At 41.7% G+C, this 15,691-nt stretch overlaps 1 protein-coding gene across 1 annotated transcript; it reads right to left on the bottom strand.

Moving 5' to 3' along the window:
- Nucleotides 1-2,086: 2,086 nt before the first annotated feature.
- On the bottom strand, nt 2,087-15,525 carry HMMR (hyaluronan-mediated motility receptor (RHAMM); the record flags this gene model as incomplete). Its single annotated transcript, XM_010149725.1, has 17 exons — nt 2,087-2,106; nt 2,855-3,017; nt 3,531-3,707; nt 3,951-4,050; nt 4,153-4,305; nt 5,945-6,103; nt 6,932-7,048; nt 7,968-8,182; nt 8,489-8,637; nt 9,454-9,632; nt 10,648-10,722; nt 11,961-12,061; nt 12,526-12,612; nt 12,916-13,104; nt 13,849-13,929; nt 14,735-14,811; nt 15,427-15,525. Coding segments are annotated over 17 exons (2,141 nt in total), but the record flags the coding sequence as incomplete, so codon positions are not given.
- Between the last annotated feature and the right edge of the window lie 166 nt (nt 15,526-15,691).

Genomic DNA, 15,691 nt, shown 5'->3' with positions numbered 1-15,691 from the left:
GGTGGGCAACTCCAGCATTAAGTTCTTCCAGCAGCTTCCTCATTAAAATGTGCCTCTCAACGCTTCAAGCAAACTGCTAAGTGAATACTAGCTTATTTCTCACTTCAAACAGCTGAAGTAAACCTCCTCCTCTGTCTCCAGAAGTTCAAGTACTCCAGCAAACACGCCATGACAACATTAACAGACAAGGCTAAGCAATTTTTTTCCTTGGTCTTAATATGCATTTTTGATAACCCATTTCCTAGGTATTATGAATTCTGTGGAAGCGTGTCATGTCAGTGTAAGTGGCCATGTAGGCATACACTAAGCTCCGCTCGTTTCAGGCAAGGACAAGCCAGCCTACAGTGGCCGAGGGATTTTGGCCCATTCCGTGGCAGTCAGGTTGGGTGTACACACAGTTTGGAAGGTGCAAAATTGTCATGGGGGCAGGAGAATCGTTATGGCTCTGGGGCAGCTGATAGCTGGGTCATAAACTCCTTTTGTTGGAAAAGAAGCTGGTTCTTTTGTTAGTGGGGTAAGGGGTTGGCAGGTATTTTTTCCCTCCCTGCTCTCGGGCTGAGGGTAGGGAGTGTTCTCCCTGCTCTCGGATTTGCTTGCTGCTCTTGGGATGTGGCTGTGCATCGGTCTGCACGTGGTAAGATACTGTATCAAAAGTCCTAAGACCTAATTCCTATTGTCCTACTTAGCAGGAGTAGCATTGTTAGTATCACTGTAAGTTTCATTACTAAGTAGTTCTTATCTCAACTTTTACAAACTTTTCTTGGCTGTTTAGGGTTTTCTTCTCCTCCAACGCAGAGGTGACCGAGCAACGAAGTGGGACTGAACTGCCAGATAAGGCTAAACCACAACATCCCTGCAGCACCCACGGCAGGACAGTTGTAGACACAGTAACAACAACCAAGTTCCAGGTTTCACTTAATACAAAGTAAATACTGGAATTTCAGAGAAATGCAAAGGAAACAAGAGGAAAAGGGGATTGACTGGTGTATGTATTGCAGAGTTCAGCTTAAATAACTTTTGTAAGACTAAAGAACACATAGTCCTTGAGGCAGGACTGACACGGGGCTTTGTTATGAAGACTTAAGACTACAACCCCCAGTAAATTGCACTGTGGAGTTTGATTTTGGTTTTCAGCTCTGGTTTGTGAAGAAACTAGACAAATTATTTCACTTAAAATCTTTATTGGGCTAAAAGGTTCTTCATTTTAGATGCAGTTAAAGATTCTTGCGCCCTTGCCAAAACTGCAGTCTGTGCACATACAGTGGATAGCCTCCCCCCTCAGTCAAGACAAGTTCCATTGCTGTTCTCCTTCGGGGAGCATTACCAACTACAACAGCTGCCTACGAAGATATGATGGCAGTTTAAGAGCCCAGTGAGTTCATTCGTACCACAGGCATTTCTCTTCAGACACTCAGCCACAGCATGCTAGCACATAGGTAAATGCAGTTTGGTCCAAAAATCCTCTTCTGCAGGCCAACGGCTGCAATAGCTAGCCCCAGGATTTAAATTAGCAGGCCCTAAACACAGATCCCATTAAGAACATCAAAACTAACTGTACAGTCCCATTTTCTACATAGGTTCTACATTACATGGCCCACAGAGGGGAAAAAAAAAAGGGTGTCTTGGCAGCATTCCTGTCATTACTTGCATGGTTGTTTCCATACCAATAAGTAATTTAACATCAAATTGTGAACAAGAGAGATACACGAAAGCATCTTCCATGAAATCAGATTGTTTGCCATCCTTATTCTCTAGTGCTACTTCACCTTTTCTCAACTTGGGTTCCTCTGCTGAAAACAAACCAGGCAGCTGCAGCATAAGAAGATGAATCAGTGAACACTTTTGGAGTTCAGGAGTGCAACAGTTACCACGAGTCTGGAACAGTCACCTACAGCTTTTCAGGAAGTGTATAGACCAAGCATAGTTTTTCTAAAAATATGTGATTTCAGACCATTTCTCTAGTACACCTACTAATTTATATTACATACAGCATCCAAGTTCACATTGACCAAGCAGTCTGCTGAAGTCATCTGTAGTACACACATTCACTGGCGATTTATGATATGTTTCTTCATCCAAGAACAGATTAAATTTTGTTTTTATTACCTGCAATGGAAAAGTGTTACTGAGTTGGGTTTTTTTCACTATTGCCCCCGCCACATCGAGTAATTATTTGGCTGCTGGGGGGGGTGGGTGAAGAGCTGCACTCCACTCCACCTAACAGCCAGAACTCCAGACCCTGAAATACGTTGTACGACGAAGGTCTGGTCAAGATCTCTACCCCCCACACTCTCTGCTGCACTGCTTCCCTTTGTGCACCCCTATGCTCTTGCCATCTTTCACTCCACATTCACCTGCAGGCCTTCTGCATCTTTCCAGCTGCAGTGTAAGGTGCTGCCATGCAGCAGCTGAAGAACCTGGGCTTAAGCCCCAGTACCCCACCACCCACCCATGGGACACAGCCATCACCCGATGGCTGAGGGGTAAGCTGTAGGACAGACCTGAAACCACGGGCATTACACGGGAGCAAAACAAACTCCACACCTTGCCAGATCATGCAAACCAGCAGGTTCTTCGTAACCCATTCTTCCTCTTGCCCCTGTCGAACACCCTTTCTGTATCTGACCTGACCTATCACCTGCTCAGGTCAGGCTGTAAGAAACTGTCTGGAGAGCACAAGAGCAAACAGTGCTCCAGTGCCCCAGGGGTGCAGCCTCCCAACATCTGCCATGAAACACAGGAGGTGCCATTCTCCTTCCTTCTCCAAATGCAGCCGGCTCTGCAAGACTCTCGTACCTTCTCTGGTTAAGTTTAAGAGATACGAGGACACAGGTATGTGAGAATTTAAGCTTACCTTCTTTAAAAGGAGTCTTAGGAGGAACATTTTCCTTGCTGTCATGCTGGAAAGCTTTGGAAGGATCAAAACGCCTAATACCCTGAACTGCATACAGTTGGTCCTGAAGATCTCTGTTGGTTTGCTTTTCTTTTGCTAGCAATGCACGCAGTTTTGAGACATCCTAAAAAAATGGATTATTTGGAAGTTCAGATAAGAACGGGGGGAAAAGCCTGCTTCATCACTGACTGAGGGAGCCCTTTTGAGCAATACTAAACACGAACATACATACAGTTATTGGTAGCGTTAAAACCCAAACCACAACCACATGTACAGGTGTGGAGAAACCAGCACCACTGCTGTGTAACACCACTAAGCAGTACAGCAGCCTGAAGTTATCAGGTGCTGCTTTCAGGAGAGAGTTTAGAACCTCCAAGAACAGGCGAGAGAAACCAACCCAGCTAAGAGTAGGGGTAGCACTGGTGATCCCGCTGCATATCACATACTCAGTCTAAACTACAGGAGATTCTCTTGCTGTTTCTGGAGGTGAGTAGTTTGTTCTAATCTTGCTTTTGCAGAGAACATAAAGAACCACAGAAAGCAAGTAGTGTGCAGGAGTAGTCTATAAATATTTAGTGCAACAAAGGAATCAAGCACTTGAGTAGCTTCCAGATTTCTAACTTTTCATTTCACCAACCTGCTTCAGGTGGGTATTCTCATCCTTCAGCTTCATTACATGCTTGATTTTTTGCTTCTGGTTCTGGTGGCCAAGTAGTTTAGCATATGCATCACTTAGTTTATTCAGTTCTTCTTGGGCTGCACCATGCTCATTTAAGAGCGCATTCTTCTCTGCCTCAAACGCATCTAGTTGTTGCTGAAATACACATCAAATCTTTCAGAAATCTTGAATTTAAACATAGCTTTCTACTGAACTGAAATCTACAAAGATGGGTTTGGGAGGGGAACAGCTGGCTCAAGGCACAGTAACTTAGGAAACCGTTGCAGGATAAATGCCTCAGAATGGGAAACAGGATGTTTACTTCCCAAGAGCAGAACTTCAGTCAACAGCACAAGCCTTAAGTCAACAAATATTAACAAACATCTGCTTCAAACAAACCTGAAAAGGCTTCGTTTTGTTATGCAAATCTTCGTATAGTTTACGCCAGGTCTTGATCTCTTCTTTTAAGCTACAGGTCACATCTTCATTTGTAGTTTGCCTAAAAAGCAAGACGTTTCAGTATGTTCATTGTTAGCTCTCAGCACTTCTTCACACTAAAACATGATGTGCTACAATATGGAGGTTTAGTCTGAGAAGTCACCTTGATCTTTCCACTTGGAGTTTTCTTTTCAGGTCTTCAGTCTGCTCTTCCAGTTTTTCCTGAAGTTTAGCCATTTGTGCAAGGCAAGACTCTTTCATTCTCTCTGTTTCTGTTTCTTTTAGTGCAAGCTTTGTCTGGACTTCTAAAAGCATCCTGGGGAAAATACCATCCATCCTTAATGAACCCTTAGTATCTTTTCAGGGGTTTTTTTTATACTACTCTAAATCTGAAAACACAAGTAACCGTAACTGAAAAGCAGTCAGTGAAAGAACTGAAATTAAGGTTTGCACAATCAGTCCTAGGAGAAAAACAGCAATACAGAAAGTAAATCAAGTTCAAGAAGTACAGTAGTTTTAAATTCTCTATCAAGACACAAGCAGCCCTTTTTAAGCAAGGGAAGATCATATGTTTCTTCTTTATGACTGTTCAGTGCTAGCAGCTTCTAGCAGAAGACACTTCAGTAGTTAGACTTGACATGCAGAGGTTTCCTTGGGCAGAACAGTAGTCATTTGTTCGGTGTGGGTGTACTTAAGGGTTCAAAAACTCTACAGCTAAAGCAGTGCCTTCCCCCTCTGACCTCAGCTGTTTGTTCTATCACACCTAGGCAGAGGATAAAATCCAAGAGGAAAGAACTCTTCAGCTCTGTTTCTTTTATAACCTCTAATAGAAACTGCAGGCAATATTAAGCAGTTGGGGTGGAAAAAAAGGGTGACATCTTAAGCAGCACAGGTCTTAAAATAAACTGGAGTAAGCTGTCTGTTAGACAATCTTAATGTACTAGCTATGGGTGAACAAGACAGCAGAGACATTAGAGAACTTTCCAGAGGCATTTTATAAATCAAAGGTAGAGTGGGGAAGATCAGAAATGCCCAACTCAGTTTGGCCAAAACAGCATTTTAATGCAGTTATTTATCCACATGTTACAGTTCAAGAGATTAGAGCATAGCTGTTGATATAAACCCAACTTCAGTGTCAGAAGCTAGCTAGGAGCTACACTGAAAGAAGTGGGGAAGGAAATATTCCAGCACATAAACACTGTGTTCCGTCATGTAACTCACATACAGTTACCACAGGTGCCCAATACAGGTGACTACACTGGCATCTTTTAAGGCCAAACTCCCCCACTGCCTGAATAGTTACTTGCCCACAGCAGGGCCTTCCTCATGCTCTGCACAGGGAGCTGGAAGGAGAACATACACCACTAAAGTGCTATTAGACAGTCCTCAAGAAACATGTCCTTGGCTAGTGGGCCAGGAAAACTTCTTGGGTGTTACTGTTCATCAGCTGCACTGTAGTGCTTCCTCTTTGGAAGGGAGGGGACCTTTGTTTACCTCGCTGCTGCGTGGAAACCCATGAATGGTTAACTGGCACCTACTTGTGAGCAAAATTTGAGGTGACACATTACTCAGAGGAGCAAAGGGTGAGCTCTGCATTTAGCATTTGCTTGTCTGCCCCTGTGAGTCTTATGTGGGGAGCAGTCACTGTAACTGATATTTCTGACAAAGACAATATTCCAACATACTTCATTTCCCTCTCCCCCACTTCCCCCCACCCCACCATGTTCCACATGAAGGAAAAAATCCAAGCAACTGATTGAATAGACCAGCTTTCTAATGCACATAAAGAATGTTGTCTATCAATATTTTCAACCCTCTGCACTGGGAAAGGGAAGGAACTTTGGCTTCCACCAAATACTGATTTTAGCTGGTAAAGCACCATGGTAAGTTCTAGTTAAGGCAGCAAGCCTTGGTTAGCATTCTTTAGCTTAAAAAAAAAAAAATCTGTCTAGTACCTTGCACATTCTTCTTTTGCTTTGTTTTTAGTGTTTTCTGCTTCCTGAAGCAACTGTAGGTTATCTTCGCCTATTTTTTTTAGGGTGGCAACTTCTTCTTGTAGAGAGGTGTTTTCCAGTTTAAGAGTGCCTATTTCTTCATCTGTTATCTTCTTGTAGCTGGCATTCCAAGGAAAAGAAAGAAAATCTTGTCACTTTAGACAAAAGATTGACATGTCAGGCCCTACAAGACAAATACAAGCTCATACTAACAAGTATAAGAGGTAATATAATCTGGAGACGTGGCAGTGATCTGGCAATGCTAAATCCAAGGTTTAAAAAAAAAAAACCATAATAAAAACACCACATTTCCATAAAGCCATAAGCAGCGACACTATAACAAATTCTGCAGAACAGGTATTTTCACATTTTGGTAAATACTGTAAAACACAAAAGACCTACTGCATCTGAAGCTTATTTTATAACACCAGAAGACTTGTATCTGCAGCCTGCATTGACAAATATCCCACTGGATCCTTTATGGATGCCTTGAATACTTAACAGTAACAGTATAACTTTTTCAAAATACTCAGATTGGGAAGTATTGAAGATCTGCTAGAACCGTAGGAAAATAATCTTGATTCAGTGCAAGTTTTGGGCCTAGACAAGCAGTCTGCACTAAAAATCTCTTGCCAAAAAAAGAGAAACTACCACTAGTTACAAGTTTTACGGAGATTCAAGAGCATGTGAATATTCTAATTGGTTACACTTCTGAAGAAGAAACATCCAGTGTCCTGAACTAGATACCGAGTATGTCATTACACTTGATTTGTACTCAAAAGGAATAAATTAATTTCTTAATGCCAAATACTTCATCACAAAACCCTCTGCTCCAATACTGTACCAACACCCACAGACAGTGTTAAGTACCAAGGCACATGAGTAAACAGCACATTTCATTGTAGTCTTAGATAATCTCCGTCCTAAGGCTTAAGGAAACTTAAATACCTTTCAAACTCAGCAACAGTCTTTCCCAGCTTACGCAACGTGTTGCTGTGCTCTTCTCGGATTAGCGAAACAGTGTTGCTGTGCATTTCATTGATCTGTTCCAACTCTGCATTCTTCCTGCAATAAAAATTCAGCATTCCATGCTGGAGATGAGTGGGTCTGCACACGCTACCGCATGCTGCGGTCAGTTACAGAAGGTTTGCAGGGGCAGCAGTGAACCAATGGTGACAAAACAAGTAACTTCTCTGCCCCTTCTCATGTTATCAAGCACATCTTCAGGTAGATTTAAATAAGCATTTCCCCTTCCCTTAATTTTCCAAGATAGCTACAGAACCAATGGGACACCTAACAGTTTACTGCCAACATTTCAAGGAAGAAGCTGCCAAACTGTTTGAAGGAAGAAACAGCTTACTTGAACATCTTCCCTGGTTATTGCCCTCTCCGTGGCAGAAACACCCAATCTACCTTACGTCACACTACTGCAGGACTGCCATTTCAAGCAAGGGTCAGCATGTTAATTAAACCTCCTGAAAGGAGGTTGTGGAGAAGTGAGTGTTGGTCTCTTCTCCCTAATGACAGATGATCGGACGAGAGGGAATGGTCTCAAGCTGCGCCAGGGGAGGTTTAGATTGGACGTAAGGAAGAAGTTCTTCACCGAAAGGGTTATCACACACTGGAACAGGCTGCCCAGGGAGGTGGTGGAGTCACCATCCCTGGATGTGTTTAAGAGACAGGTGGATGAGGTGCTGAGAGATATGGTTTAGTGGCGGACAGATACGGTTGGACTGGATGATCTCGAAGGTCTTTTCCAACCCAGTGATTCTATGATTCTATGATTCTAAGACAATATAAAACTGTGCCAAGTCACTCAGCTGGATTAGTTCTAATAACTGTAAATACTCAGCCTCCAGAGAGAAATATATTTAGATCTGCTTGGGTCTCTCAAACCCGAGCTGTGTTCCGAAGCTTTGGTTATGCCACTGAGTTAGCATTTTTCCTTTTAGAGCTGTAGATTCAGAAAGTTTCTTTCACACACCCTTTCAACTTGACTTCCATCTGTCCAAGTTCAAGAGCTTGAGATTTGATTTCTTGTTCCAACCGCTTCACCAACTTTTCAGCTTTCTTCTCCTTGGCATGTAATTTATTCAGCTCATTCATTGTGTCATTCAGCTCTTCTTCAAGGAGATGTCTCTCGCTGATCACCTCATCTTGAAACTCTAGGAACTTCTGGTGTATTGATGCGGATGACTCCTGCATGGCAAAGGATCGCACATTTCTAAGCTATCAGTACATTTCTAGATATTAAAGACTAAAGTGCAGTGTTCAAAGCACAAGAAGATCAAATCTACAGGAATACCCAAACAGCCATCACACCAGCTACGATTCTTAGCGATACTGGACCACACACAGGTTCTACTGGCCAGCACCCACTTGTACATTCCACAGATTTAGGCCATTATAAATACAGCAATCTTACATGTAACCAAAGTCAGAAACTTTCTTGCCAGTAATTGCTATTAGAGTCTATTTCAAAACTAATTTAGAGTCTGTGTTTACCTTCTCCTGCTGCAGCTGAGAGACCATCTCCTCATGTGTCTGAAGCAGTTTTTGGTACTCTTGATTTTCTAAGCCCATTTTTTTTTTCAGGTCTTCTATTTCAGCATTCATATCGAGGATTTTTTCTCTGCTCTCAGAAAACTCTTTCTCTGCATAGAGGAATTGTCAACATAAACTCCCTTCTCTATCTTTCAAGAGCTACAACATCTATTTTTCATAGTACTTCCATTCTAGCTTTGAAGTTAGTTAGGCAAGAAAGAAAAAAAAAAAACCAACACCCCAACACTCACTGAGCAAGACCAAAACCAAACCCACATCTTAAACGATCTCGGAAACCCCTCAAAATCAGGTTGAAATACACTACTATAAAACTCATTTTGACAGCAGGACTCTGGAGCAAGCAATTAGCCTTCACCAGAACAGCAGTGTGGCTGGGGAAAAACAACTTCATGATTTCCCCAAAGCTTCTTCCACATAATACTGGCATATACAAGCCAACTGATACGGAGAGAACTGAGGAGCAGCCCCAGGCTGCAGAGTCACTGGTTTTGAGGGAGAGGGAGGAAGAGGTGAAGGCTTCGAAGACATGTCCAATATCTCAATAAACTTGGGCACAAGCCACTAACAGTGCACTGAGACAAGATCATAGTGCTCCTCAACAAACAAGTCCTCTGTGTTTCGCTTTCAGACTAAAGCCATTCCTACTAGGTAAGCAATTTTCATTTCTGTACTATCTACCTTAGTAACCCTCCGTGGAAATACAAATTTAGACTAAACACGCATGTCAGGTCAGAGGTAGTTTCCATATCATTAGAAATATGCCCAGCTGTTTTCACCTGGAGCTCAGAGACATGACTTCTAACTTGGCACAAATCAGGCTAAACTGACATTTCAGAACAAACCTATTTGAGATGCTTTAAGACACGTTCATGACCCCCCCCACATGAATAAGCACTAACAATTACCTTTTTCTTGCTGAAGCAACTGACACTTTTCATTAAGTTCTTTTATCAGTTTAAATGATTCTTCCTCTTTGGTTTTGAGGGTATCCTTCAGGATCCCAATATCTTGGTCTTTCTTTTTCAGCGTCTCCTCCATCTGGGCAACATCTAGTTTGTATTTCTCAGCTGTTTCTGCAACACTACTGTAGGAGTAAATTCAGGCATTTGTTACCACTAAATTCTGTTTGTAAGCTTACACTTCAGCGTGAAAGGAAGAATGCTTCAGACTGTTGGTTTCCAATGGGAAAACTGCTCTCACCACTTGCCCAGACACAAGTTTTTGCACATTAAGATATGTTACTTAAAATTTAAATGAATTTACTTCAATGCTGATACTTTGTTTTAAAATAAATTTATACAATCACAAATATAATAAAGGTTTTACTAAAACAGAGTGAGTCGTTGTAACTGATTTACAGATGACTGTTTTCAGTTTCTTTCTTCTTCTTACAAAGCTGAGTTTTCACAGAAAAGCATACACATTAAGAAACCAGATTTTGCAAGAATAAGCAGATTCTTAAGATATGTAGCCAGTTAATGAGGAATCTCTTGATGAGTAAATTGACCACGTGTGTGTGCGCACAGCAAAGAGAAAATTAGTTAAAATTGAAATATTTTTTTATTTTCCCAATGTTCTGAGCTAGGGACACAATACTGGGAAGAGTGGTTAGAGGTTCAGTGGATTACAGAGCACTGTATTAGTAATTTTTAACAGCAGAGTGATGCTCATACATACATAATTCATCACAACTCTCAAACGCAAATCTGAGTAAAGTTCACCAGAAGCCAAGATTAAGAGTTGTTTTGCCCTACTGTACATAGTTTACAAGCGAGGGTTATAAGACATTCCAGACGGTACCTTAAAGGAAAAGGATTTAGCTTGATTTATGTACAAAGAGCTCAAGCTAAACATGATTTCAGGACCCTAATACAACACACTTTCATATTATTGCTTAACCCAGAAAAGCACAGGGACATTAAGATAATTAATATCATAATTCCTTTCCATTGTGTGGAAAACATCCAGTTTCTTTCCCCCCTCTATTTTAATACTGTTAAGCAGAATTGTCGCCAAGATCTTACTTCACCAGTTGTAAACAAGGCTGAGTTTCACTGCCTTGTAACTTTCTCAGAACAACTGGAACAATTAGTTTTTACCTGAGCTCTGTGATATATTCCAGGAGTTTTTCTGTGTCCGACTTTTCTTCAACTTTCTCTCTCTCAGTAGCAGACCTAAAACCAGGAAGTTTTCATAATAGATGTGGCTTAAACAAATTCACAGCTACTTGTAAGCTATTTGTTTACAAATAAGCAAGTGGAAAAAACCCCACTGAATCATAACCTAGTAGTAATACATACTTTTCATAATCCAGTTTGGCTGATGAACAGGTATTGGCTCTAAGAGGTGATTTTACTCTCCTTAGATACCTGTTCCATGTGGTCTTCTCAGCTGTAGCAAAGATGCTGAGCCATATTCTGCCAGAACCAAGTATCTAGAACAACTGTGTTGGCTAGACAAATGATCATTTCATCCCTTTGTGAATGGCACTGCCTGCATTATTAGCTTTGCCTATTTTAAGTCTAACTGAAGTATAAAAATTCTGCTCACATTTAAGCACTTCGATGTTAAATAAACGCAGGACACGCAAGAACGATGCTGCAGTGCCAATCATGCAAACTGGAGATAAGAGATACCTGACAGGTTCATCTTTCTTAGGTCACCATTCCCAGAAATGGCCTATATGTTAGTGCACTGTTCCTGCGCAGCACATGATATTGGGGCAGACAAAGTGCTGATTTGGCACTCCCTACATACAGCTCCTTCAGCCAACGGTTTGCAGGTGCCTTTCTTCAGAGACCATGACTACTAGGAAGCAACTCTGATGGCACCACAACTGCTCTTCAGTATACTTAACTGGAGAACACATGTTCATCCACCTAGGTAGTATGCCTGGCTACTGAATTAGGATCTCAACTCCCTGATCCAATGCTATCCTTTCTTGCTTATTCCTAACTTACTAGTCTTAAGGGCCAGACACTGAAGGATCCTATCTACATGAATGTCTTGCTTCAAGATGAACAACTCTTTTCTCAAGATACAGGTCTTCCCTCCCCACCCCAGAGCCGAGAAAACTCCATCCATACCACACTGGAAAACAAAGTGTTGAGATGTGATACGGCTTGTCTTTTGAGGGAAAAAAAAAACCCCCACAAACAGATACAAAATATTGTTCCTCTAGTGTGTGCTCATTTTTTAAGAATATAGCAGTTCCATCTTAAAGGAAAACCTAATTCCATCCAATCTCCTCCAGGTCACAAATCGTCATGACTTCTGTTCCTTCTCAGCAGGGACACAGGCTGTATTTTCCCTAAACTACATTCTCTCTACAAGGTGTCAGCATACAAGCACACCTAGATGATACAACGTCATCTTACTTACATCTTACTTACATCCTTTCCATACTACTTACAGTTTTTCTTTTAACTGTGCTACTTTTCCTTTCGAATGCTCTAGATTCCTTTGCACTTCCTGCAGCTTCATTTCCATGTCTTCCTGCTTTGCAAGTGCAGTCTTAAAGAGACAAGAGTAAACTGAAATGAATTCATAATTACAACTTAATGATAGTGCTGGCTACCATGCTAAATGTGATGCCAAGTATGCCTCTAAAGACACAGCCATTAGTTAAAACAATAACCACCACCACCCGAAAAATGCAAATATATGCAAGAGCTTCAAACTACACCTAGGACCACTGGCTTTCAAAGAAATTGATATTGTGACCAACAGATTGATATTTTAAGGGAGGTATTTCTAGGCTTCCTTACTTGAACTGAAATTCACTCCACACATCAACAGCAAAATCAAGATCATTCATCATTTGATCTCTCTTTCTCTATTTTCACTTTACAGAAAGTGGAGGAAACTACAGAGTTGAGGACAGAAACAAAACATGACCTGCAGTTCCATAGAAGCTCTTCATTGTCCACTCCTGAATGGCCTAGAATTACTATCCTGTGCAGTGCAAGTACTCATACCTTTTCCTTGGCGTCCCTCTTGTTTCTGAGCTTCATTAACTCCATGCATAGGCTGCTCATTTTCTTCTGCACACCATCTTCAGACAGCTTTAGAGATTAATACAAAGGCACTAAGCATAACTCCCTCATGAGTCCGCCTTCACACAAGCCTTGAACAGCATCCCCCTCCCCCGACACTGATCTCTACCTGCGGACATGGATGTCAGCAGGGCCCACTCTGTCTGTAGACAGACGCGCACAAGGCCCCAGACCAGACATGCCCTGTCCCCATGCCAGGGAAGTGGCACAGGGAACATGAAAACAGATGCTGATCAGCAACTAGTGTCCTCTTGTCCAGGAAGCTTGATAACAGCAAAGCCAAGGCAAATACATGCTTATTTGTCCAAATACCTTTGACTTTAGTAGTTCGTTGGTTCTTGTTAGGTCCAGAAGCTGTTTTTTCAGGCATGCAACACTGGCCGAAAGGGATGTTTTCTCCTGAACTGCTGCACTCAGCTTTGCTTCCATCTTAACGAAGTCCTCATCCAGAGCCTGAAGTTTTTTATCCTGCTCTCCACGCTCTCTCACTAGTGCACGGATCTAAAACAAGAGGTATTTTCTCCTTAATTAACATCATTAATGGATGCCTGCGATTTTCTGAGAAAGGTTAGGTATCCAAACTGTATATATTCTGAATGCAATTTAATATCTTCGACTCTGTCATTCACAGGAAAGGACATAATGGAATCACCACAATCCTCTGTTAGTACACACATCTGCAGCCTTGGCATTTCATCTGGCTTATTTTATGCTACTGCGCCAGCACAACATGTTGAAGTTAGAACAGTCAGCTGCAACAGAGGCCAGCTCTCCTCTTGGGCTGTGAAACAGACAGAGCATGACATTGGGTAGATACAAGGCATAGATTAGTACACAGAAGTGCACTGATAAGGAAAAAGCTAGCTGCCTCTCAAACTTCAAAATCAGGTCAGTTATTAAGGAAAAAGTCTCAGAAGACAGTTACTACATAAAACAACTTTGAAAAAAAACCCTACCTTTTTGGGGTAGAGAACATAAGACTTGGTACTCCCTTTTTTTAATAAAAAGCCCACAACCAAAACAAAACTGGTGGCACAGCTGTTCATGATCAGTAGGAATTGATGTAACTCTATGAACAAACCCAGTGTTCTCTACATACCACAACATTCAATAGTGTCTACTCTGCATAGAGCTGTTTGCAAACTATTTGTGTGCTGTTATGCAGAAAAGGTTGATTTTGCCAGCTTATATTTTTATTACGGTAAGTGTCTCACCTAATACATTACTCACATAATGTGTTCATACCTCCTTCTCCAGTGTCTTCTGTTTCTTCTTCTCTTTCATAAGGATAAGATCTCTTTTAGGCTTCAGAGTCCCATGAGCTGGCTTTTGAACAGAGATGCATTAGAAATATTTAAACTGATCTCTAGCTGCACACTAACACTGCAGCTAAAGAGCAGATGGCTTCGTATAGGCAATACTATCACAGACATACACAAAATAAAAAGCAAACACCTTTCCCGCAGGTAGGGCAGAGAAGTATCAGGCCAGGATGGGAATTACCATTGTACTTTCTCATAAGCATTACTCTGAACAGACATCTCAGCCATTGTGACAGAAAGGAGATTACAAAGTTTGAGATTTTAACAGCCCCTAAACTCCATAAAAGATACTTTAATCTCTTAACCACAGGTTTGTTTGCAGAAATTTATCCTATAACTTGAGTACTAATAAACTAAATTAGTAGGTCAGGGTTGTAATTTTCCAGCTTGTTAAGTTATGCATCTTCAAATCCATATCCTGTTTGCACTGATAATCTCTATATACAGTGTCGTCCTCTCTTGTTTCTTCCCCATCCATCGTACGACAGCAGAGACAGAAACATAACCTTTGTAAGAAAAAAACCTGCTGCACCATAATTACATGGTGCGCAAGAGGCAAACTCCCCCAGTATCGTGACATTAAAGATAAGCCGCTCTGTAGTCTCATGTAATCATCACGTGACTTGCAGAAATCCTGCAACTCCATTTTTCCTTCTTAGTTACCAAGATGGCAGGCACAATAAAGTGTTTTTCATAGTTTACTCTAGTAGGTTCGTAGTAATCGTATAGAGAGGCCAGAGGATTTAACTAGTCACAGTGAGCTTTAGCTGGAATTTAACAGTGCTACAGACACCGCAGGAGAGCCTTACTGTTGACCCAAGAGATGCGAGTCTCCTTCCAGTTACAGGGGTAGGTTCACTCTTCTCACTGTTCAGGTTTGTCTCACCTGCCAAAGGATGTAGAAAAGAATGATGAAGGAAGAGGGCGTGCATGCACAGGGTGAGGGAAATTTAACCAAACTAGACAAGGCTAATTGGCTTTTTGTACAAAAGGCAGAATGCCACCTGATTATTAGACTATCCACCTCACAGCCCAGTGCCCACTGTTCTCTTATTACAGCCAGGCAGGTCAGTAGTAGTCATCAGGGCACCTGACAGCTGAGAGACACACTACCAAGTAACAGTCAGTTCTGAGAACTCAGCTTCCACCAAGTTTCCTGCCCGCTACCCAGACCCATGCTGCAGTTTTCAACTGAGGGATGCTTTATACCTCAAAAACCCATGAAAATACCACTAAAAGCAAGGTTAATTAAGTAATTAATAATTTTTATCTCCACTGACCCGCCTACTTAGCAGAAGTCACATATAAAGCTGTTTTCAGAACATTCAGTTTGACATGTTTTTACAGCTGCTGTCCCCATGAACAGGAAGACAGGCAGTGAGCCCCTGCAACAGAGAGCAACTTGAAAACAAGAACAGGGCAGTAACAGCATATAAGCACTAACTACTGTGGCATTCCAAGATGTTATACCATTGAGTTCTGTGCACTAAGGACTACTTACTCTTCAGTCTCCTAACCCGCTGACATGTTTGAGAGGACAGGCCACTTCTCAGTGCATCTGAAGATTTAACATCATGGGGTCCTCGCAGGGGAGTACATACTAGAAATGAGATTTTCAGAACATGAGAGAACTATTAAGATAAATGACAGGGTTTCCAACTTCAGTGGGTTGAGGCTGGTTATACATATAAGTTAAATTCACTTAAAGAGAGAAAAAATAGCACTGCAGTCTTAGCTCTCCTTATAGAATGGTTTGGGTGGGAAGG

Source organism: Eurypyga helias, unplaced genomic scaffold (genome assembly GCF_000690775.1).
Source record: "Eurypyga helias isolate BGI_N326 unplaced genomic scaffold, ASM69077v1 scaffold11674, whole genome shotgun sequence".
Taxonomy (NCBI): domain Eukaryota; kingdom Metazoa; phylum Chordata; class Aves; order Eurypygiformes; family Eurypygidae; genus Eurypyga; species Eurypyga helias.
Note: the sequence above shows the minus strand (reverse complement) of the source record. Positions and strands in the feature narration are given on the sequence as shown.